General features: G+C 44.0%; 1 protein-coding gene across 1 annotated transcript in view; it reads left to right on the top strand.

Moving 5' to 3' along the window:
- Nucleotides 1–24,356, top strand: part of ccdc57 (coiled-coil domain containing 57) — a 98,796-nt gene that overhangs the window by 44,975 nt on the left and 29,465 nt on the right. The window contains 3 exon segments of the mRNA XM_033044575.1: nt 8,461–8,619; nt 11,654–11,816; nt 15,143–15,277. Coding sequence (XP_032900466.1) covers nt 8,461–8,619; nt 11,654–11,816; nt 15,143–15,277 — 457 coding nt within the window.

The following is a 24,356-nucleotide window of genomic DNA, read 5'->3' as shown; positions in this document are numbered from 1 at the left end:
CCCCCCCCTCTCCTCCTCCCCCCCCCCCCTCCTCCACAACCGCATGTTGGGGGAACAGACCCAACGGGTCTGCACTTGGTCTAGTCCTTTATAAATGTTACCAACCACTGAAGACAGGCTAACCGGCCTATAATTTCCACTCTTCTGCTTCGCTCCCCTCTTGTACAGTGGATTATTGTAAATATACAATAATCAGTAAATTATTGATTAACATTTAGTAATACCAGATTATAATAGTGCAAAACCAAAGTACGTAGTGCAAGCAAAATAATGAGTGTTCAAGAGTCTAATAGTTGCGAGGAAAAAGCTGTTCTTGAACGCTGAGGTCATGGATTTTAAACTCCTGTAATCCTCCCAATGGTAACAGCAAGATAAGAAATGATTTGCAGTATTTTATTGCAGTACAGCATTATTTCAAATAGTAAAGCTCTCGTTAAGAAAGGATCAAATGGTCCACATTTTGCACTAATTGAGAGTGCTTGGGAGATAAAAGCAGTCACAAGGATTTAGTACATTATAGCATGTCTAATGTGACTGAATCTGGCCATAGCCATAACAAATCTATGAATCCAGCATTGCTGCAAGCCACCCGGCAGGCTGAGCTTTCAATCAGATTGGACAGTTCTCAGGTAACAAATCAGGAGTTAAAAGCCCCAGGTTAAAAAATCAATTGAATTATCTAAAGAATGGAAAGATTTGATCATTAATATGAGACTGAGCAAGAAGTGGAAGGATCATAAACTTTACAAAAATTTAATTTAAGGTAAATTATTTTTTAAATCATGGCATCTTTATATGTTATTTTGATGGGATAATTTGTAAAATTGATGTTTCAAAGCCAGAGAGATTGTTCAGTGGTAATTCTTATCTAGGATGCTATTAGAAACTCAATTCGACATCATTAACTGGCTTCACATTTTCAATGGGTTTGCGTTTGGAATTTTGAAGGTGAAAGTCATGTTAATTCACTGATTCTGTTCTGTTAAACATCTCTGAAGACTGCAACAGGCCTTCTGTAGATGCAGAGGCTATCAGCACACCTACCAACAGAATTATATGTGGAACGGCACATGCAGAAGCCAAGAATTCCTATCAGTTTTATATGGATAGTTAATAGTTGAATTTATAGCTCTGCCATTATTACATTGCAAATTCCCTGCCATCACAAAGCCTTCACTGACATCACATGCTCAGCTGTGTTTTTTTTTTCTGTGCCAGTACTAAAGGGCCTGTCCCACTTTCACGACCTCTGCCGAGCTTGCCCTTGACTCATATTCGCAGCATGGTCGTCACGAGGTCGTAGGAGGTTGTAGGTAGGTCGTGGGTAGGTCGTGATGCTAGTCGTAGGTACTCGAGGCTTCAGGTAGGTCGGGGCGTTTTTCTAGCCTGATGAAAAATGTCCACGTAAAAAAGGTTGTGAATTAGGTCTTGAAAGTGGGACTGGCCCTTAAATTGATAGCTGCTTTTATACTGAACCTCTGAATATCAAGGAAACTCATTCAAAAGCATTAAAGGACAACTTTTGTGGTATGAAATGCAGATAGCCATGTGGATAGGATGGATCTTGGGGAATGTTTCTCAAAGCTAAAGAAAATGCCTTTTGAAGTTTTAGATTGCATGAGTTCAAACTGGCTCCATTTATTTATTTAGCGAATGCAAAGTCCTTTAGCCAAGCAGTTGCCTCTTGATCTGCTGTATGAAGGGTGACAAGTCCTCCTTTGAGTCTTTGTTGAGGGCATGCTTCAATGATGTGTTGCATTGTTTGCTGCTCTCCACAAGCACACCGTGGGGTTGGGCTGCTGCCCCATTTGTGAAGGCTGGCCAAGCAGGGGCCATGTCCAGTCCTGAATAGCAAAGAAGATCAAAGCCATTGATGGTGTAACGGCCCGCTTCCCCTGTGCCCAACGTGAGTCTCTTGGAGACAGATGACGTCGATGGAGTGTCTGGCTCCATTAAGCAACAAAGATGGTAATTTCGAGTTATTTTTATCAGGTGGAATTGTTGAACTAGTCACTGCCACTTTAACCTCAGCTGTATCCTTGACTGTGACCTACAGATTGTAATGCCAATTAGAATACAGCTTATATTTCCAAATACAGTAGAAGCATATTAGTGGATATGTTATTATTAGAAACATCAGTTTAAATGGAGTGGTTGGACAAAAATGGTTCAGTTCTACATGCATCTGCTGAAAGTGCTTTGTAAAAGGGATTTGAATAGAAGGGCCTTTTTATTATTTTCCAATAAATCATTTCTGTTGTTATGCCTAATGTAAGTGTCTTTCAGCCAAGTTTTACAATATTTTCACTGCATCAGCGATGCTTTACACCAGGGGTTGGCAACCTTGTTCTGCATAGGGGCCTGTGACGCATGTCTGTGAGCGGATGGCAGGCCACATCTATCATGTGTACACATGGATCCCGCCCCGGATGGCAGGCATCAAATCACGTGTTCACATTGATCCCACGCCTTGGAGGATGCCACCCGGAACTGGTCCCTGGTTACGGACGCTAATGAACATGGCGCACCTAGGGATCATTGCCTTGGCACTGTCCTGAAGGCGGTGGCTCAAATACTCACACTAACTCGTCCCCGGCCTATTGACAACCGCGATCCCGACAGTGAACCCAGACATAGAAGGTGCGCGGCTGTGCCGGCGGCTTTGTGCAGGATACGGTACAGCCAGAGCTCGGCGCTGTTCAGGGGCTCCGTCATTGCGGCCGCAGCGCAGGCCTCCTTGCGTCACCGCGGCCTCGGAGGTACCAGCGATGACAGAAGTCTGTGGGCCAGATAATTACTGGGGGGAAATCCGCCTGCGGGCCGGATGATCTCGGGTTACGGGCCGCTTTGTTGACCCCTGCTTTACACATCGAAATGTCTCAAATAGTACTTTTATTTCCGTTTTCATCATTAAAAGACATTTGGACTGGTGCATGGATAGGAAAAGTTTAGAAGGATATGGGCCAAATGCAGGCAGGTGGTACTAATGTAGATAGGGCATCTTAATCAGCATGGATAAGTTGGGTCAAAGGGATGTTCCGTGTTTCCACTGTTTCCCTGTTGTTTGACTGTATGACTTTGTGGCTTATTTTTAAATGCAGTTAAATATTTAAGTTGTTTTAATTTCTCATATCCAAGATTAATACTGTGTAGTAATTGCACTAAAGGTATTTTTTGATATTTTTGTAAATGCATCTAAATGTTGTCCAGGAAACATTAATTTGGTTTCCTCGTCCTCTTTACTGTAACCTGTGACACATCAGCTCAGAATTTTCCGTCAGCAGGGAGCTGCCCTTGCTTGCTGCTGACCCACACGGTAAGCGTGAACTTCTTATGTGTTCATTGGTGTTGGTTTTCTGACTGGAGCGGTCATTATGCAAAATGCCAAGGCCCAGCACGGCAGTGGGCCTCGAGTGTGCGCGAGCCAAAGGGTGGAGGGAAAGGAAGTGCTTCCCAGTGTCAGATGCAGAATCCTTGTTAACTGGCTGAACCATGCCTTTCACTTGGCAAGCTAATAAATGTGTCAAAAAATTAAACATAATTATTTCTTTGACATTCAGAAATATTCAAAAACTGAAGTAGATCAATTGACCTATCTTGGTGAAAGTGTGAAAAAGAAACTAAATCTAAAGCAGCGAAAATGACATTGGATCATCTTGGCCAGAATTGCAGCTTGTCTGGAGGGCAAGTACTCAATTCTACAGCCAGGATATTCAAGTATTTAGTGTATGCAGAGCTCTATTGTGTACTTTTATATCTTGTGGTGTAAATTGAATTTAATGAAGACCAGCTTCTGTAATGGTTGGGATTAAAGGTGAATCTCTTTAAATGTCAACTATTTTCTAGCTCCTCCCTGCACAGAAGCCATTCTGTGTTTTTCTTCTGAGGTTGAAAGGAGATCTGCCAACATAACAATCCATTTGTCATTAGTTAAGAAGAGTTAAAGTTATTTAATCTAACTCAATTGGGTTAAATCAATATGTGAAATGAAATTGTGTAAGAAAGAACTGCAGATGCTGGTTTAAATCAAAGATAGACACAAAATGCTGGAGTAACTCAGCGGGTGAGGCAGCATCTCTGGAGAGAAGGAATGGGCGGCGTTTCGGGTCAAGACCTTTCTTCAGACTGATGTAAGCGGGGTGATGGGACAAAGATAGAATGTAGGCGGAGACAGTAAGACTAGTGGGAGAACTGGGAAGGGAAAGGGGATGGAGAGAGAAAGCAAGGGCTATCTGAAAGTGAAGTTAGTTAGAAGTGCACCTCCATCCCCCACCAGGAGGGTCTTAAAGCCCTCCGTTTCGTCCTCGACCGCAGAACCAGGCAACTTCCGTCTACCAATGCTCTCCTCCGCCTAGCAGAACTGGTCCTTACCATCAACAACTTCTCCATCGACTCCTCCCACTTCCTCCAGATCCAAGGCGTAGCTATGAGCACTCGCATGGGCATAGCTCTGCCTGCCTCTTTGTAGGGTACGTTGAACAATCCCTGTTCCAGGCCCTATCCCCGAACTCTACCTCCGCTACATTGACGACTGCATTGATGCTACCTCCTGCACCCATGCAGAATTCACTGACTTCATTAACTTCACCGCTAATTTCCATCCTGCACTCAAATTTTCTTGGACTATCTCCGACATCTCCCTACCATTTCTAGATCTCACCGTCTCCATCACAGGAAACAGACTATTGACCGACATCTACTACAAACCTACTGACCCCCATCGCTCTCTTGACTACACTTCTTTCCACCATGCTTCCTATAAAGACTCTATCCTCTACTCCCAATTCCTCCGTCTGCGCCCAGGAAGAGGTGTTCCATACCAGGGCATTGTAGATGTCCTCATTCTTTCGATGAGGCTCTCACTAGGGTCTCCTCGATATCCCGCAGCTTCACTCTTACTCTCCCTCCCCCCCCCCATTCGTAACAAGGACAAAGTCCCCCTTGTCCTCACCTTCCACCCCATCAGCCGTCACATACTGCATATAATCCTCCGACATTTTCGCCAACTCCAACGGGATCCCACATCTTCCCATCTCCACCCCTTTCTGCTTTCCGCAGAGACCATTCCCTCCGAAACTCCCTGATCAACTCGTCCCTTCCCACCCAAACCACCCCCTCCCCAGGTACTTTCCCCTCCAACCGGAGGAGATGCAACACCTGTCCCTTTACCTCCCCCCTCGACTCCAACCAAGGACCCAAACAGTCTTTCCAGGTGAGGCAGAGGTTCACTTGCACCTCCTCCAACCTCATCTACTGTATCCGCTGTTCCAGGTATCAACTTCTCTACATCGGCGACACCAAGCGCAGGCGCGGCGATCATTTCACTGAACACATCCGCTCAGTCCGTCTTAACCTACCTGATCTCCCGGTGACTCAGCACTTCAACTCCCTCTCCCATTCCCAATCTGATCTTTCTGTCCTCGGCCTCCTCCATTGTCAGGGAGAAGCCCAGTGCAAATTGGAGGAACAGCACTTCATATTTGGCTTGGGTAGTTTATACCCCAGTGGTATGAACATTGACTTCTCTAACTTCAGATAGCCCTTGCCTTCTCTCTCCATCCCCTTCCCCATCTCAGTTCTCCCACTGTCTCCGCCTACATTCTATCTTTGTCCCGCTCGCTCCCCTGACATCAGTCTGAAGAAGGGTCTCGACCCAAATCGTCGCCCATTCCTTCTCTCCAGAGATGCTGCCTCACCCGCTGAGTTACTCTAACATTTTGTGAAATGAAGCTAATCTTTATCTCTAAAAAAGATACAGAGTGCTGGAGTAACTCAGCATATCTGGCGGCGTCTCTGGAGAAAATGGATGGGTGACGTTTCGGGTTCAAGCTCCTGAAGAGGGGTCCCAAACTGAAACGTCACCTATCCACGTTATCGAGAGATGCTGCCGGACCTGCTTAGTTACTCCAGCACTTTGTATCTTTTTTTGTAAACCAGCATCTGTAGTTCCTTGTGCCAAATTTTTATCCCTTGGGGCTGCTGCTCTCCATTCAAATTACTAGCCTGGATGTTCTTTTTATCAGGCTCATCCTGTACAGGTTCAGGTGGTGTATCCTCCAGAGTAAATGCTGGGGAATTACTGAGTATACACTTTGTCATGGCAATGCCAGCATTCATCTGGAAATTCCAGCCCACTGCAACAAAACATAATGGTCTGGAAATTCCGGCTGTTATCTATGCATCACTAACAGTTCTCCTCTTACAGTGGAGAATCACTTGAGCAGCTAAAGTTTTGACATGGTTTAGCAGAATGCCAAAGGGTTTTTTAGTTGGGTTGCTGCCCTTACGATCCGGGCCTGGTTGTCCTTCTGTCTTGCTAATAGTTGGACAACACTACCGAACACAATTGCTTTAGTCAAGAGTGTGGAGTGTTTGTTTGTCAGATATGCCATCAAGGGACAATGACATTCTTACTTACTGCTGCATAATAGGTCTGTAAATACAACTCGTATATAATATATAATAATCAAAATATAATAACTTAATAGCCGTAATGTGAAATAATCATAATTGTGCAAAAAACAAAGTCCATGATGCAACCAAAGACATCCTCAGAAGACTGTAGTTGCTGAGTTTAGCGTTGTGCCGTGTTCAAGATCCTGAAGATTGTTGAGAAGCTGTTTTTGAACACGGAGGTAAAGGTTTTCAGGCTCCTGTATCTTCTTCCCGATGACAAAATCAGATCATGGCCAGGGTGGTATTGGTCTTTGATGATATCGGCTGCTATTTTGAGGCAGTTTCTGTACATCTCTCTGATGGTGACTTTGTGTTTTACTCAAGATTTCAGCATCCTTGTATCCTCAAAGGGAGAATACGGTAAAAAAAAACCCAGCAGATTAGGCAATGTGTGCAGAATGAGAAAAACTGAGTAAATATTACTGATGGACAAGTTCACTACAGAACTGTAAGGTTCATCAATTCTGGATAACTTGTTATTTTTCTCTGAATCGGACACTGCTTGATGAGCTGGCCATTTTGACCATTTTAGTTTCAGGATCAGCAACAGATTAAATATGCATTTCACAGCTATTCCATAACGTAACTCTTAATTTGCTTTCTCGCCCTAAGTGCCTTCAATAATCTATTAACCAGAAAACTCCATAAACATTGAAATAATTTCAACATCCTGACTTCACCCGAGCAGAGATAATCTCTTTATCCTATCCATTCCTCTTCCATTTTCTATTTATGTGGCAAGGTACTTGACTTTCTTTAAGCTGCTATAAACAACACAACATTTATCCTCTGTGTTTTTGGGGATGGCTGGAGTAGACTGTATTCCCAATCCTGATTAGTATACAAGAAGCCTCAGTCAGAAAGTGACAGTGAGCTGATGTTAGCTGAAGATTACGTATATATTTTCAAAGACGTCTTCTTCTTGCGTATGGCGTGCACAGCCTTAAGTTGTAGGACAACTTGTTCTATTTGATCTTATTTAATTGTGCACACCAGGTTGATTGCATTCGTCGAAACAGGGCGGACCACATGAAGGTTGCAATCTCCCACCCTATTTTCAGACAATACTGTATGAAGAAAAACTCGTTGATTGTTGGTGCTTGGGGAATCCCAGCAGTGCATGTTTGTCTTAAAATGATAGAAATTTAAAACAATTTAGATCCAATTCATTCATTTATCATTAATGTCTTGAATCAGTGCTCTTTGACACTTTGTGGTTTACTGGCAGATCCTTTGCATTTAACTTGATTCTGTTAAAAACAATATGTAAAAACAGGTTTTTTAAAATAATTTTAACAAGCATTTAATGTCATTTTGGACCAAAACTGAATTAGATACATTTGGGTTTTTTTAAACTTCATTCTTTATTTAAGTAATGGATCAATAGATATGAGAGGTTTAGATGAATATGGGGCACATGTGGGCAAATGGGAGTAGCTTAGATGAGGTATCTTAATCAGCATGGACGAGTTGGGCCGAAAGTTAGCCGTGCTCCACCTGCACACGCACACGCACACGCACTATAAATATGCAAACACTGTACTACTCCTTAAAATGTCAGCTTTAGTTGGAAACCGTTAAGACTAACTTGGAACGTTAACTTTTCACGTGCAGAAGTAAGTTTTCTGAAGCCTCTTTGTTCTACTCTGCATTTAGAGAGCACACCATAACAGACACAATAATTGTTTAGATTAGTGAACAGGCTGCTGAACAACTGAACTGTTCGGTTATTAATAAAACGAGGCCATGTTATCACAGGATGAAATAGAATGGAATGAGCACTCATTAATTATAATCAAGTTAGGCTCCCTCCTAAATGCACATTTTGAATGAAAACAAAATCAGGACAGAACAGCATTAAAAAAAAAAAACCTTTTGCTGCCATAATTATGGCTGTTGAATGCGCAATGTGGAACATTTATCAATGCAATGAAGATGGCTTAATTGTTTTATTTTGTAACAGGCCTGCAGAGTTCTCTGCTTTTTGTCTGTTTGTTTTTTTAGGTTGCGTGGAGAGCTTTCGACAATGAAAGTTGGTTGGGATGGTCACATCGCACAGATCTCCAAGGAGACTGTTGCCAAGGACATACAAATTAAAATGTTGCAGGACCAGGATTCCAAGCTGAGGGCTGAGATGTCAAGGCACAAAGAGGCCGTGGAAAAGTAAGCTGCATGTTCTACCCGCTGCAAAATGGCACGTCTCCCTCACTCAAAATGGGGCATACGCAGTCTTTCTGCAATACTAGAATCAGTGTTACATTAAGGACTAATTAGAATGTAAAATTAAACTGATTCTAAATAATTAATAATCAAAGTTATCACACCGGCTTACCTACTGATAGAACGTGCTTTTTAATAATGCACAGTCGGGTGGTAGACATTAAGGCTTCTTTATTCCCAGGTTACATTTGTAACATATTCAGAAAAGCAGAGACAAATCCTACACTACAGTGTTGTACAGCCTTATTTTAACCACACACTTATTTGACTATCTTACCTGATTTTTTTTCTTTTCTTCCTTCGCCTCTCAAACCCTAGTTCCCTCTTCCCTCCCTCCCCCCGCCCCTCGCTCTCCGCTCCCTCCTCTCCCCCCTCCCTCCCCCTCCCCCTCTCCCTCTCCCTCTCCCTCTCTCCCTCTCCCTCTCCCTCTCCCTCTCCCTCTCCCTCTCCCTCTCCCTCTCCCTCTCCCCTCTCCCCTCTCCCCTCTCCCCTGTCCCTGTCCCTGTCCCTTCCCCTCTCCCCTCTCCCCTGTCCCTGTCCCTCTCCCTCTGTCCGTCCTTCTCCCTCCCTCTCTCCCTCCCTCTCTCTCTCTCCCTCTCCCTCTCCCTCTCCGTCTGTCTCTCCCTCTCCCTCTCCGTCTGTCTCTCCCTCTCTGTCTGTCTCTCTCTCTCTCCCTCCCTCTCTCTCTCTCTCTCTCTCTGTCTGTCTGTCTCTCTCTCTCTTTGTCTCTCTCTCCCCCCCTCTCTTTCTCTCTCTTTCTCTCTCTCTCTCTCTCTTTCTCTCTCTTCCTTCCGATTCAGGAACAGTTTCTTCCCAGCTGTTATCAGGCAGCTGAACGATTCTCTAGTCAGCTAGAAAGCAGTCCTGACCTCCCATCTGCCTCATTGGAGACCTTTGAATTATCTTTAATGGAAGTGTATTGGACTTCAATGTTATATCTTTGCACTAAATGTTATAGCTTCTATCATTTATCTGTGCCCTGTGGACAGCGTGATTGTACCCCAGTACACGTGAAAATAGTAAACTAAGCTAAACTAATCTAATTATTATTCTGGTCCAAGGGGTCATTTGGCATTACCTCATTACCTTTGCTCAAATAGAAATTTGTTCACAGATCTGACCTAGTTTTAGTCAGTTCTAACCTTGAGTTCACAAGCTGTTCTTTTCAAGGAGTCAGCAGTTTCAAACAGACTCACTTCAGCAATTCTCTGCACCCTTTACACCTATCATAATTGGAAACTCTATTTTATAGAACTCCCAGTCTACATGATTGAGTGCCACAGACAGGGACAATGTTAACACCCTTTCTCCTGTGCTTGTGAGACAATGATGGAAGTCTACAATTGTGGGAATATCCTGCTGCTAATTAAACACGTAATCCAGAGTGATGTGAAAATGTAGTGGGAGAAAGACAAATCAACTCTTCAACTTTTCTATTTCCTGTATTTCCTGATGAAATAGAAGGCCTTTCAGCCTATGGTACACAAAAATGCTGGAGAAACTCAGCGGGTGTAGCAGGATCTATGGAGTGAAGGAAATAGGTGACATTTCGGGCCGAAACCCTTCTTCAGACTGATAGGGGGTGGGGGGGGGAGAAAGAATGAAAAGGGGGAGGAGGATGACGGGGGATTGGGAGGAGACAGCTCGAGGGTTAAGGAAGGGGAGGAGACAGCAAGGGCTAACAAAATTGGGAGAATTCAATGTTCATGCCCGCCGGCCGCAGGCTACCCAGGCGGAATATGAGGTGCTGTTCCTCCAATTTCCGGTGTTGCTCACTCTGGCAATGGAGGAGACCCAGGACAGAGAGGTCGGATTGGGAATGGGGTGGGAGTTGAAGTGCTGAGCCACTGGGAGTTCAGGTAGGTTCTTGCGGACTGAGCGGAGGTGTTCGGCGAAACGATCGCCCAACCTCCGCTTAGTCTCACCGGCTACCTCATATTCCGCCTGGGTAGGCTGCGGCCGGCGGGCATGAACATTGAATTTTCCCAATTTTACTAGCCCTTGCTGTCTCCTCCCCTTCCTTAACCCTCGAGCTGTCTCCTCCCATCCCCCCCCGTCCTCGGGCTCCTCCTCCTCCCCCTTTTCATTCCTTCTCCCCCCCCCCCACCCCCTATCAGTCTGAAGAAGGGTTTCGGCCCGAAACGTCACCTATTTCCTTCGCTCCATAGATGCTGCTGCACCCGCTGAGTTTCTCCAGCATTTTAGTGTACCTTCGATTTTCCAGCATCTGCAGTTCCTTCTTGAACGCCATTCAGCCTATTGTGGCTTGCTATTCTCATTCCCCGTATGTCTCCTTATCTGACACACTCTTGTCTCCTTTTCACCTCTACCCTTTGTCACTTACTCCACCTATCTGCCAATCACCCCTCCCCCTCACCTGTATCCGCCTATCACTTGCCAGACTTTGTCCTGTCCCCTCCTCTCTTTTTCAGCCTTCCACCGCATGTTCCATCAATCTGAAGGGTCCAATCTGAAATGTTCCCTCTTCAGATGCTGCCTGACCAATTGAGTACTTTAATCAAAGAAAGACACAAAATGCTGGAGCAACTTAGCGGGTCAGGCAGCATCTCTGATGAACATGGATACCGCACACAGACCGACACACACACAAACACGGACACACACACACACACACACACACACACACACACACACAAACACGGACACACACACACACACACACAGACACACACAGACAGACACACTCACACATACAGGCTCCCTCACACTCTATCTCTATCCCTCTGTGTCATACACACGCTGTGATGACCCCTCAGGCAGCATCTCTGATGAACATGGATAGGTGACATTTCGGACTGGGATCCCCCTTCAGCGAATACCTTAAGGTCTTTTAAACCTCTATATTGGTGTCAGTCATTCACATTAATACATTTTTAGATATTTACAGAATCGAAGCAGTGTGGGGGGAAGTTACAGAGCAGCCCATCCAGTTTCCATATCTAATGCTATTATTTAGGTATAAGCAGCAACTTGTCCAAGCAGCAGAGAGGGAGCGGAGTCTGGAGCAAATGAAAGTACAAGCAGAGCTAGATTGGCAGCAACGCTGTGAGAAGATAGAAAGAAGTCAATACTTGAAGTCGGAAGAACTTATCCAAACCCTGAGCCAAGCACGGAACCAGGTAAGTCAATGAAAATAAAATTCAGTACATTATTATTTTTAACATCAAACTTGCTTTTTGTTTGAAGTGTCTGAACCCAGTTTCAGGATTATTGCTGCTGGGATATTTCTTTATGTGTAAAGAACAAAGTGTTTATCAACGTAAGTATTTCAAGTGATGCTGCATGTACCTAGAGCAAATGGAAGAGAAGAATGGTCCTAGGTCAGAATAATGATCCTGCATGCACAGAGGACTGACGAGGTCCAATGGAGATGGAAGAAATATTCAGGGAAGGGGCATGGTTGTTAGTTGTTTGAGAATTGAGAATGGGTTAGTGTTCGAAAGGGGATAAGTCATTAAATTCATAGTCCTACCGCAAGGAGAGTGGCTCTTCGTTACAAATCGTCCAGGCCCCATCTAGGAAAGTCCCACCTACCCGCGTTTGGTCCATATCCCTCTAAACCTTTCCAATCCAAACCTTTCCAACTTGTCCAAGTGACTTTTAAATGCTGTTATAGTACCTGCCTCAACGACCACCTCTGGCAGCACCTTTCATATACCCACCAACCTCTGTGTGGAAAATGTTGCTCCTGCATAAATAAGACACAACTCATTAATATGCCCCTTATTAATACGTCATACTACTAAGTCATACTCAGGAAAGGGACCACAAGAATTCTCAAAGGCAGTGAAATAAAAAAATCTGTTCTCCAGAAGTTATTTTATTTGCTTGATTTTGCTTAACTTTTATGAAAATATATATTAACCATGGGTTCTACTTTATTGTAGATTTTATTGTAATGATTTTACTCTCCTCTCCTTTGCTGATAGCCCTAGGTCTACTCTGATTGCTTGTAAATATCCCTATTCGTATTTCGCTGGTGACCTTTGGCAGATGCTTTTATGTGAAGGCATCACACTTGACCCAGTGGTTATAGTTTTCAGTTTGTGTTATTGTGCACACACTCCCAGCAGTGATTAGCTGATAACAATCAGGGTCAGAGCCCTCACTAAATTTCAGCTGTGCAATCTGGAACCTTAACTACTGACGCAACCTATGCTCTGGTAGAAATCTGGTAGGTAACTACTCAAATTGAAGATTAAATCTGAGATTGGCCCAGTTACTAGGGCTCAACCAATCACTGACTAAACACGTACACAACAAGGGAGTGTGCAAGCATTTACATGCTGAGAAATTCATAGCAGGTACAAAACCTATTGTTGTGTCAGTGTATTGTCCCTGGAATTCATTGCAATAATGTACAACCTGCAATTGCCTAACGATTGTTTTTCATTTCTGATAGTTTTTCTATTGTTTTCTCTCCTACTGTGAATTATTGCCGCTTATAGATCTTCCCATCGGCCACACATTATTCCCTGCATAAAGATTAAAGTTTTGTTCTCTACTCATGTTATGGTGACTTGTGGCAGTGTAGGAAATAAAGTCATACTCAGAGACATTGAATGTAATCTGATTCTTATGAAGATTGTAATATTACCATTGCAGGGAATTCAGCTGAACTTGGTGAACTTCTCAAACTAGTACCCTGCTACATTGAGCAAAAATTGTATTTCTTATCTAACAAAGCTTAATTCAGCATATGTGTCATCTTGTATTGGTGTAGCAGGATATGCAGATGGGTTAGCAAGGAAAGTTTCAAGTGGTAGTTCAATAATGTGCCCAACAATATCCAATATCCAACTTGCCAAAGCAAATGACAGTGGATGCTGGATCTGCATTATCAACACACAATCCTAGAACTACCCAGCGGGTCAAGCACCATCATCTGTGGAAAGAGAAATCGAATTTACGTTTCATATTCCAATGTTTTACTACAGGGGCCTCCAAACTTTTCAGCATGAGGGCCACATTATAAATTTGCCACATTTTCGCGGGCCGTAGGAAAAAATAAAGAACACACACGGACACACACACACACGGACACACACACACACACACACATATACACACACACACACACACCCACAGACACACGTGGACTCCCACATACCGAAACACACACAGACACCCACACACCCGCACACCGACACGCACACAAACACGGACACACACACACAGACATACACACAGACAGACACACACACACTCACTCACACATACAGGCTCCCTCACACTCTATTTCTATCCCTCTCTGTGATGACCCCTCAGGCATATTAACAAAGACCCACACACTCATAATGCTCACCCATCGGGCACACACACACACACACAGAGCCGTTCCATCCTGACTACAGGTGCTGTCTGTACTGAGTTTGTACCTGCGTGGATTTTCCCCGCATGCTCTGGTTTCCTTCCACACTCCACTTTTGCAGGTTAATTGAATTTGTCCCGAATGTGTGTAGGATAGTGCTAGTGCGTGTGGGCATCGCTTCGATGGGCCGAAGGGCCTGTTTCCGCGCTGTATCTCTAAAGCTGCGCTACCACAGAACCCGCTAAATAGCTCAGCACACGGGAACGTGTTAAGAGCTTGCTGTAGGCCGGATAAAATCTCGTGGCGGGCTGGATGTGGCCCACGGGGCCATAGATTGGAGACCCCCTGTTTTAGTAGAACGGGGAAAAATTTGAGATAAACAATTTTTGTGATAAAGAATTGAGAGTGTTTAATTGTTATATGTACCAACGACGAGCAATGAAATTCTTCTTTGCAGTAGCTTAACAGGCCCATAGACACAGATAAAAAGTAATAATAAGAAAAGTTCAAAAAATTAGTAACTATAATACAAGATAGTTATAATAGTTGACAAACCAAAGTCTGAAATGCACCAAAGACAGTCCATAGAAAATGATAGTTGCTGAAGTTAGTGTTGTGCAGTGTTCAAGAGCCTGCTGGTTGTTGGGAAGAAGTTGTTCTTTGATGGTTTTCAGGCTCCTGTACCTTCTTCCTGACGGCAGCAGTAAGATGAGAGCGTGGTCAGGGTAGTGTGGGACTTTGATGATGTTGGCTGTGTTTTTGAGGCAACACATCCTGTAGATCCCTTCGATGATGGGGAGGTCAGTACCTGTGATGGACCAGGCAGTGTCTACCACATGAGGAAGAGATGAAGGAAATACTGGCGAAGAAGGCCTGAGAACGGGAAGATATTAAGAGAGGTTTAATGACAAAAGGGACAATGGTACAAGGAGTTAGAAATGGTAATGGGGGGCATCGAATGATTGGTATACGATCCTTTAAATACTACAAGTAAAATATACGGTTAGTCAACCAGAGTGGAGCATTTTTGGAAATAACCAAGCACTAAATGTTGTTATCATTCTGTGAAGGATAGTTCCTGGGTGACTTTTTCAGTCTTTAACAGTGATTGTTTGGTCATGTCATTTTCTTTAGATTACAGCAGAACTCCAGGAAAAAGAGCGCAAACTACAGGAGGTGGAGACATTGGTTCGGGCACTGATGCTAGAAAGAGACCATGCAATAGCTGTACTGCAGAAGCATGGTGTTTTACCAGAACGAGATTCTCAGGTAAAAGCTGTTTATTTTTGATGTAATATAAAACCACGGATGGTTTCCCACTGCTTTGTGGTTGCTTCAACATTGAGGAAACCAAACACAGATTGAGTGACCACTGTCGAATGTCTCTATTTTGGCCTGCAAAGATGACTATGAACCTCTACTTTGATTCCCTATCGCACTCTAACTTCTGCGTTTGGCCTTCTGTGTCAATGAATATCACTGTAGCTCAATAAACTCGATGCTTTTTGATATGCAGCCATTCCAACCTTTTACTTCAAATTTCCACAATTGTTAGTTATCACCTCTTTTGATATTTTAATTTATCTCCTATTTACTTTGCATCCTGACCTGCCTTTGCTAATTCTTTTAGCTGGCACCATGACGAGCTGTGTCATTGTGTTTCTCCTGATTTCCACATACCAATCTTTTCTCCCTTCTCGTGAACTTTCACTTGAGTATAACACCTGTATTGTTTCTAACATTCCGCAGTTGTGAAAAATGATCATAAAACCCAAAAGTTAGCTCTGTTCGGATGCTGACTTGCTGAATAATGCCAGCATTTTCTGTATTTATTTCAGATTCCCAGTATCTGTATTGTTTTATTGAATTAGGTGAAGATTCATCAGAACCACGAATAGGTGGCAGGGCACAGGATTTTGGACACAAATAAAGAAGGGAGAAAAGCTCGGGGTGTAAAGGACAACTTGTACTGTAATTTCTGCAGATATGTGAGGAAAAAGGGAGAAATTAAATGTTGGAAGAGGTGATCAGGCAATGTACTGTAACAAAAGCCTGGAGCAGCAGACAGAAGAGAGCGCAGATGTTGTAATCTTGTGCAAAAACAGACTGCTGGAGGAACTCAGGCAGCATCTGTGGATGGAAATGGACAGATTGTGCTTCAGGTCTTGTGTCGTGAAGGAGAATCCTGACCTGAGACATTGTCCATTCCCTCCACAGATGGTGCCTGTCCAGCTGACTCCCTCCAGCAGCTTGTCTTTTGCTCAAAAAGTCGAGAGCTGCTGAAACTCAGAACTGTTATCTGAAATATCCAAGTTCTAATCTGACTGAGTTGCTGGCAAGACATTAAGTATACCCCCAGGTTAGGGTTGCCAATCTGGAATAAAATGGATAGTCTGGTCTAACAGGTCTAGCACGTAGCTCATGTAGCAGAAGGTAAAGTGGCTTGTTGTTGATTGATGCAGACACTGATAAGAACAACACATGGATAAGAGTTGGGGGGGGGGGGAACAAAAATATTGCTTTTTGAGTGTAATTGGATAGGGTGAGAACAGTAAATCAGGAGCAGATAGTGTAATTTGGCCAAATTTAAAGCCAGCATTATCCTTTATTTTATTATTTTAAAGTGCATGAACTGCAGGGTAATGAGATGGAGAAACTGGGAGGAAATGTTAGCTGACTCTATTCATCAATATTCCCTTGGTGGAAACATACTCTTTCTCTGAGTATCGAGCGATTTTTACAAAGAAAAAGAATTATCCACTAATTTGAACACAGATGTACATCTGAGATAAATTAGCATTTGAGAAAAATAGACCAACATGAATACAGTAACTCTACTGCGAGTATGCAAGCTTTTGAATTGATAAGATCAATCTTTATGCGGAAATTGGATCGCACTCCATTCACACCCACCAATATCCTAACTGCTGCCTGAAAATTGGGTTTAAGTATTCAAAACAATTGGGCAATTTACAACTGGTATGAATGTGGATTTCTCTAATTTCAAGTAAATCCCGCATTCCTTTCCCTCCCACCTCTCCCTCCCTCCCTCCCCTTCCCCTCTCTCCCTCCCTCCCTCCCCCACCGTAGTCATCCTACCAGTTCTACTGATCGCATCCTTGTATCCCTCTTGTTATAGAAACATAGAAATTAGGTGCAGGAGTAGGCCATTCGGCCCTTCGAGCCTGCACCGCCATTCAATATGATCATGGCTGATCATCCAACTCAGTATCCCGTACCTGCCTTCTCTCCATACCCTCTGATCCCCTTAGCCACAAGGGCCACATCTAACTCCCTCTTAAATATAGCCAATGAACTGGCCTCGACTACCCTCTGTGGCAGAGAGTTCCAGAGATTCACCACTCTCTGTGTGAAAAAAGTTCATCTCATCTCGGTTTTAAAGGATTTCCCCCTTATCCTTAAGCTGTGACCCCTTGTCCTGGACTTCCCCAACATCGGGAGCAATCTTCCTGCATCTAGCCTGTCCAACCCCTTAAGAATTTTATAAGTTTCTATAAGATCCCCTCTCAATCTCCTAAATTCTAGTGAGTATAAACCAAGTCTATCCAGTCTTTCTTCATAAGACAGTCCTGACATCCCAGGAATCAGTCTGGTGAACCTTCTCTGCACTCCCTCTATGGCAATAATGTCCTTCCTCAGATTTGGAGACCAAAACTGTACGCAATACTCCAGGTGTGGTCTCACCAAGACCCTGTACAACTGCAGTAGAACCTCCCTGCTCCTATACTCAAATCCTTTTGCTATGAAAGCTAACATACCATTCGCTTTCTTCACTGCCTGCTGCACCTGCATGCCTACTTTCAATGACTGGTGTACCATGACACCCAGGTCTCGCTGCATCTCCCCTTTTCCTAGTCGGCCACCATTTAGATAATAGTCTGCTTTCCTGTTTTTGCCACCAAAATGGATAACCTCACATTTATCCACATTATACTGCATCTGCCAAACATTTGCCCACTCACCCAGCCTATCCAAGTCACCTTGCAGTCTCCTAGCATCCTCCTCACAGCTAACACTGCCCCCCAGCTTAGTGTCATCCGCAAACTTGGAGATATTGCCTTCAATTCCCTCATCCAGATCATTAATATATATTGTAAATAGCTGGGGTCCCAGCACTGAGCCTTGCGGTACCCCACTAGTCACTGCCTGCCATTGTGAAAAGGACCCGTTTACTCCAACTCTTTGCTTCCTGTTTGCCAGCCAGTTCTCTATCCACATCAATACTGAACCCCCAATGCCGTGTGCTTTAAGTTTGTATACTAATCTCTTATATGGGACCTTGTCGTAAGCCTTCTGGAAGTCCAGGTACACCACATCCACTGGTTCTCCCCTATCCACGCTACTAGTTACATCCTTGAAAAATTCTATAAGATTCGTCAGACATGATTTACCTTTTGTAAATCCATGCTGACTTTGTCCAATGATTTCACCACTTTCCAAATGTGCTGCTATCCCATCTTTAATAACTGACTAGCAGTTTCCCCACTACCTATGTTAGACTAACTGGTCTGTAATTCCCCGTTTTCTCTCTCCCTCCCTTCTTAAAAAGTGGGGTTACGTTTGCTACCCGCCAATCCTCAGGAACTACTCCAGAATCTAAAGAATTTTGAAAGATTATTACTAATGCATCCACTATTTCTGGAGCTACTTCCTTAAGTACTCTGGGATGCAGCCTATCTGGCCCTGGGGATTTATCGGCCTTTAATCCATTCAATTTACCCAACACCACTTCCCGGCTAACATGGATTTCACTCAATTCCTCCAACTCCTTTGACCCGCGGTCCCCTGCTATTTCCGGCAGATTATTTATGTCTTCCTTAGGTAAGACGGAACCAAAGTAGTTATTCAATTGGTCCGCCATATCCTTGTTCCCCATGATCAACTCACCTGTTGTTCCCCATGATCAACTCACCTATCACACCTTCCCCAGCCAACAAATTGGCCATTATGGGCTCCACCCTTCTTGAGATCATCTGTGGCTGGCCCTGACTTCTTCTGGCCTTTTCTCGCCTCCTGTTTATTTCCCCGCGCCCCCCCCCCCCCCCCCCCCCCCCCCTCCTCTACTTTCAGTTTAAAGAAAGATTCTGACCCAAAAGCTCACCTATTCTTTTTCTCCGGAAATGCTGCCTGACCCGCTAAGTTACTCCAGCATTTTCTATCCATCTTCGGTATAAACCAGCAAAAATAAACTATGCAAAAGACTAGACTGGATTTTCCTAAAATCTCTAAAATCTGCCTCAAAATATTCTAAACTTTTACAACAAAAGAAACTGTTACCAGATATCGGCAGAGAGATGCAAGAATATTACTAAGGATACCCCTTATATAGTGTATTTGTTCCAATGGCAAGAGGATCCACGGAGTGGGTTTTACCATCTGAAACCGCCTACTTCAGAAGTTGACAGAGCAACCACTGGGAATCAATGAACGTCTTATAACTCCACAAATCCAGCTCGTCAAGAACTAGTACACCACCATCATCAGCGCCAATGCTTCAAATCTGGACACTGAAGACGAAGTAAAGGAGAACTTCTACGTCCAACTTGACGACGTCCTTTTCTCTGTTCCCAATGATGACAAGATCATTCTCTTAGGAGACTTCAATGCCAGAGTTGGGAAAGATCATAGGTTCTGGACCGGAACAATCGTCAAGGAAGGAGTTGGCAAGGTCAACGCCAATGGAACACTCTGTAGATTAACCCTTATTAATTCATGCCATTTATAACTTCACCACACAAATATGCATGCCACCCTTTACATGGTATTATGGTACTACACAAAGACTCTCTCTCTCTCTCGCTAGGGCACTAGTTAGTAAGCGAGACGCAAGCAGCTGGCTGTTGAAATGCTCCAGTGTATTTGGTGAAATTGGGTTCAAGTAAAAAACCCATCAGGATTGGTTCGATGATAATGACAAACAACTCCAACAACTCATCGATGAAAAGAGAAAAACTTTTATCTCCTTACAAAATTACTAACAGTCAGCTTCCAAAAGGAAGTGCTATCAAGAATGCAAGGCTGCAGTCCAGGAGAGCACCCGAAACCTGAAAAACCAATGGTGGAGGGAGAAAACTCAGGAAATCCAACAACTAGCAGACGCCCAAGGCTTTTTCAACGCAACCAAAGCCATTTTTGGTCCATCCATTCATGGTCAAGCCCCTCTCAAAAGCAAAGATGGGTCAACCATCTTGAAGAACAATGCTGACATCAATTCTAGATTATTTGAAGATCTAAATCAAACCGCCTCATTTGACAGGAATGTGATCAAAGCTTAGGGAGTTGTCAACAGGTGTGGACAACTGCCTAAGCAGAATACAACCACTTGAAGAAGTCAAGGAAGCCATTAAAACCTTGAAAAACAACAAGGCAGCTGGACTTGACGGAATACCAGCCGAGGTCGACAAAATTGGAGGTAACCTGCTACATTACAACTGCATCAACTTCTCATCAAGATCTGAAGATGTACCAGGAGACTTTAGAGACTCAGCAATCGTTACCATCTACGAAAGGAAAGGCGATCGATCTGACTGCGGAAACTATTCATGGAATTTCCCTGTTAGGAACAGCAGGCAAGGCCCTCGCCTGCATCATGAACAATCGACTCAAGCTTTTAGTTGAGAAGATCCTTGCGTGATTGCCCCAACACTGTTCACCATCTTCATTGCGACAACCATCCACATCATCAAGGACAACCTACCCCCAGGAATCGAAATTGTCTACAGAACAGGTGGCAGACTTTTCAATCTTGCCCAAGTCCAAAACTAAGACATCTATGAGCTCCCTCATCGAGTTCCAATACGCAGACGACAATTGTGTTGCAGCTCTCTCAGAAAATCATCTGCGACAGATCCTGGCTGCCTTCAACAGTGCCTACACGAAACTTGAACTTACCATCAACTCCAAGAAGGCTCAGGTTATCTACCAATCGTCACCAACTGAGATAAATCGGAAAGAACCATCAATTCAACCTTGTAAAACAACCCTGGAAAATGTGGATCACTTTCCGTACCTTGGAAGTCACCTCTCCTCCAATGTCGACCTTGATGACGAGATCCAACATCATATTAAGTGTGCTGGAACAGCTTTTGGACGTCTTTGAACGAGAGTCTTTCAAAATCGTGACATCCGAACAGACATCAAACTGTTAGTGTACTGGGCAGTGGTGATTCCAATGCTCCTGGATGCATCTGAAACTTGGACAACATACCGACGCCATCTGAAAACACTTGAAAAGTTCTATCAACTATGTCTTTGAAGCAGCTTAAATATCAACTGGGAAGACAGAAGAACCAACGTCATCATGCCGAATGAAGCAAAAACACCTAGCATCGAAGCATTCGTCATCATAATCAAGCACCAACTAAGATGGGTCGGTCATGTTGTTCGGATGGAAATCGAGCGTCTACCAAAGCAAACCTCCTACTCCCAACTTAAAGAATGCAAACGTAAATAGAAGAGATTCAATGATGCCTGAACAGCCGGCATGAAGAAATGTGAAATCGACATCGACAATTGGGAAACCAATGCCAAGGACCGGAAACTCTGACGGACCATCATCCAAGAAGGAACAGCGACCTTCGAAGCCAACAGATGCGCAGAATTAGAAGAAAAGAGAAGAAAACGGAACGAGAGGCAGCAACAACCAAAGCTCGATCTGCCACCTGGAATTACCTGTCCTGAATGCCGAAGAACTTTCAAAGCCAGGATTGGACGTAAGCCACCTGAGCGTCCATAAAAACAACAGAACGTAGACCATCATCCTCGACCTCGAGGGATAGCCACGATAAGTAATGTTTTGGGTCGGGACCCTTCTTCAGACTGATTGTAGTCGGGAGGGGGAAGCTGGCAGAGAAGAAGGGCAGGATTATGCCTGGCAGGTTCGTTCGCTCGTGTGTCAGACGTGTAGCTCGCTGTTGGCTTCTGTCGCCATCCAACGTGTTGACAGAATTGGTCGCCCGATGCATCACAGAGGGCATCGTGTCATCGTTTCTGGGGATGGCCACGAGGAGGCTTCTGTCATGATCCATGCCTGGCAGGTAGTAGGCCGACACAGGTGAGGAGGGTTATTAGACAGTCATATACACAAGTATGGTGAGATAGTTATGAAAATCTAGCTTGCAGCAGCATCACAGACACATAGACTCAGACAAGTCATGAAACATATACAAGTTATGAAAAAGTAAATTATTGTGCAGAAACAAGGCATTAGTGCAAAACAGAATTAGAAAACAATTCCACGCTAGTGCAAAAAATAATCCGTCTTGTTCCGTTACTGATATAGGATTAGGGTTGTGCGGGTCAGTTGAAGAACCTGATGGCTGTAGGAATGTAAGCTGTTCCTGGACCTGGTGTGGGACTTCAGGCTTCTGCACCTCCTGCCCGACGGTAGCAGTGAGAAGAGGGCCCAGCCTAGATGGTGGGGATCCTTGATGATAGAAGCCACCTTCTTGAGACCGTGCCTGGTGTAGATGCTTTTGATGGTGGGGAGGGCTGTGCCTGTGGTGGACCGGGCTGAGTCCACCACTCTCTGCAGCCTCATGCGTTCCTGTGTCACTAAACACTTTGCTACTAAGAAATATTTGAGATGTATCTGGGAATTTTACTGTGCAGGTTTGCCAAAATCCCTAAATCCCAGTCTTTGCATGCAGCATTTGGTAGGCAGCTTATTTCACCCGTAAATTTTTTTTACTGGAGAGAACACCTGCATTTTAAAGTGTGTGGAATGTGGAAGATGTGAAGCACCTCTGAGAGGAAAAGCTCACCAGGGATCTTTGAAGCCACATGCCATCGGAAGCTCAGAATTACCATGGCTTTAACAGTCACTGCAACATTATTTACCATATCCTATGTTTGGAAACAACATCAAAGGTGGTTGCATTTTTAATCAGTTTTCACTACCGCATGGTGCAACTCGTCTGAGCTGCCCAGCTTATTTGATTTACTCTTTTTATCAGCAGGTCATTAACAAGACCCACATAACATACGTTTGCCATTTTGAGTACGCTGCCATCTTGCCAAAGAGAATGTAATTCTCACAGCTGGTTTCAGATGCCAAACATTTCATTATGCATACTATTCAGACAGCTGCTGTTAGTCTTTTGTTTTATGACGGTCCCGAATGTCAAAGCTATTCATAAATCAAAAGCGCATTTCTAGGTGGCTAATTAAAGGCCGCCTTCTGCCTCGATGTCTGATGACTTTACGATCTGCCGCTCCCTTAAGTGCTCCTTATGTTAATCCTGGCTAAATTGGACCAGCTAGGACTTCAAAATGGGGTTACGTTTCAGGGTTGCTGGGAGATTTAGTCAAATTGGAATTACTCTCTGCAGAGCTGGGACATGTGCAAAGACGTGCCAGGGTGTCTGGAGTTAGATACAATTTACAAGCAAAGAATGGGAATCTCTGCAAACCCTGTCAATCTGGTGCAAAATGCATAGAATGAATTGAATGGCTGCAAACCAGACATACACCTTGTAAATAGTTGTAAATAATGTTGCAGAGTCTGACTTTGCCAAGTGTTGATTGGATGAGGTGTTGAGCCTTGTCTGTGTTTTCTGTTAATCAGGATAAATGTTTCCAAGTTGACTTCATCTCGAAGTCCGTTGTGAATACAATGTATTGTATTGTTGAATACTGTTGTATCATTGGGTTAGGGAAATGCCTGTTATGTATGGGGTTAATCGATATCTGTAATTGGGTTATTGAGAGACCACAACCATGTGGTTCAGCCCCTCGAGGTCCCGGGACATAAAAGTCCGTGATCACGAGGCTCAGCATCGATCTTCTGGAAGAGCGTTTGGGACCACGTAAACTTCTGGAGTGCCTCTGTCTGAGCGAGGCCTAGAGGGCTTGAACAGGCAGACGCGAGGATCGAACCTGCGGTGGGATAGGTACAGTGTGTGATCTGTGACACGCTTTTGGCAAAATAAAATTTAGTTGTTTCAAGTGCTTGATTCAGTGTTTTTACTGAAACTAGACTGGGGGGAAGCTTAGAAATGAGCAATTATCACTTATGCGTTCCTGCACCAACCCCAGCCCCGAGCTACTGCACTGAAATGTTAGTGCAGAAGATGATATGCTCGTCCAGGAGTGTGAGTTGAGCCTTTGTCCTATGACTCAGATGCAAGAGCATCAGAAGGGTCACGTTACCATCAGTAACTATGATGTATGATAAAACGCAAATGCCTTAGTGCACTGATAATAAAGTGCACTGGTAGATACAAAGGTCACAGTGGGGTATAAGTGAGAGATCCTTTCAGATAGAGGCTGCTGGCACAGGTCTTTAATGGGGAGCGATTCAAGTTTGTAAAACAGCTTGTCCATCCAT

Source organism: Amblyraja radiata, chromosome 26 (assembly GCF_010909765.2).
Source record: "Amblyraja radiata isolate CabotCenter1 chromosome 26, sAmbRad1.1.pri, whole genome shotgun sequence".
Taxonomy (NCBI): Eukaryota; Metazoa; Chordata; class Chondrichthyes; order Rajiformes; family Rajidae; genus Amblyraja; species Amblyraja radiata.
The sequence above is the reverse complement of the archived record's forward strand: the minus strand, read 5'-3'. Positions and strand labels throughout refer to the sequence as shown.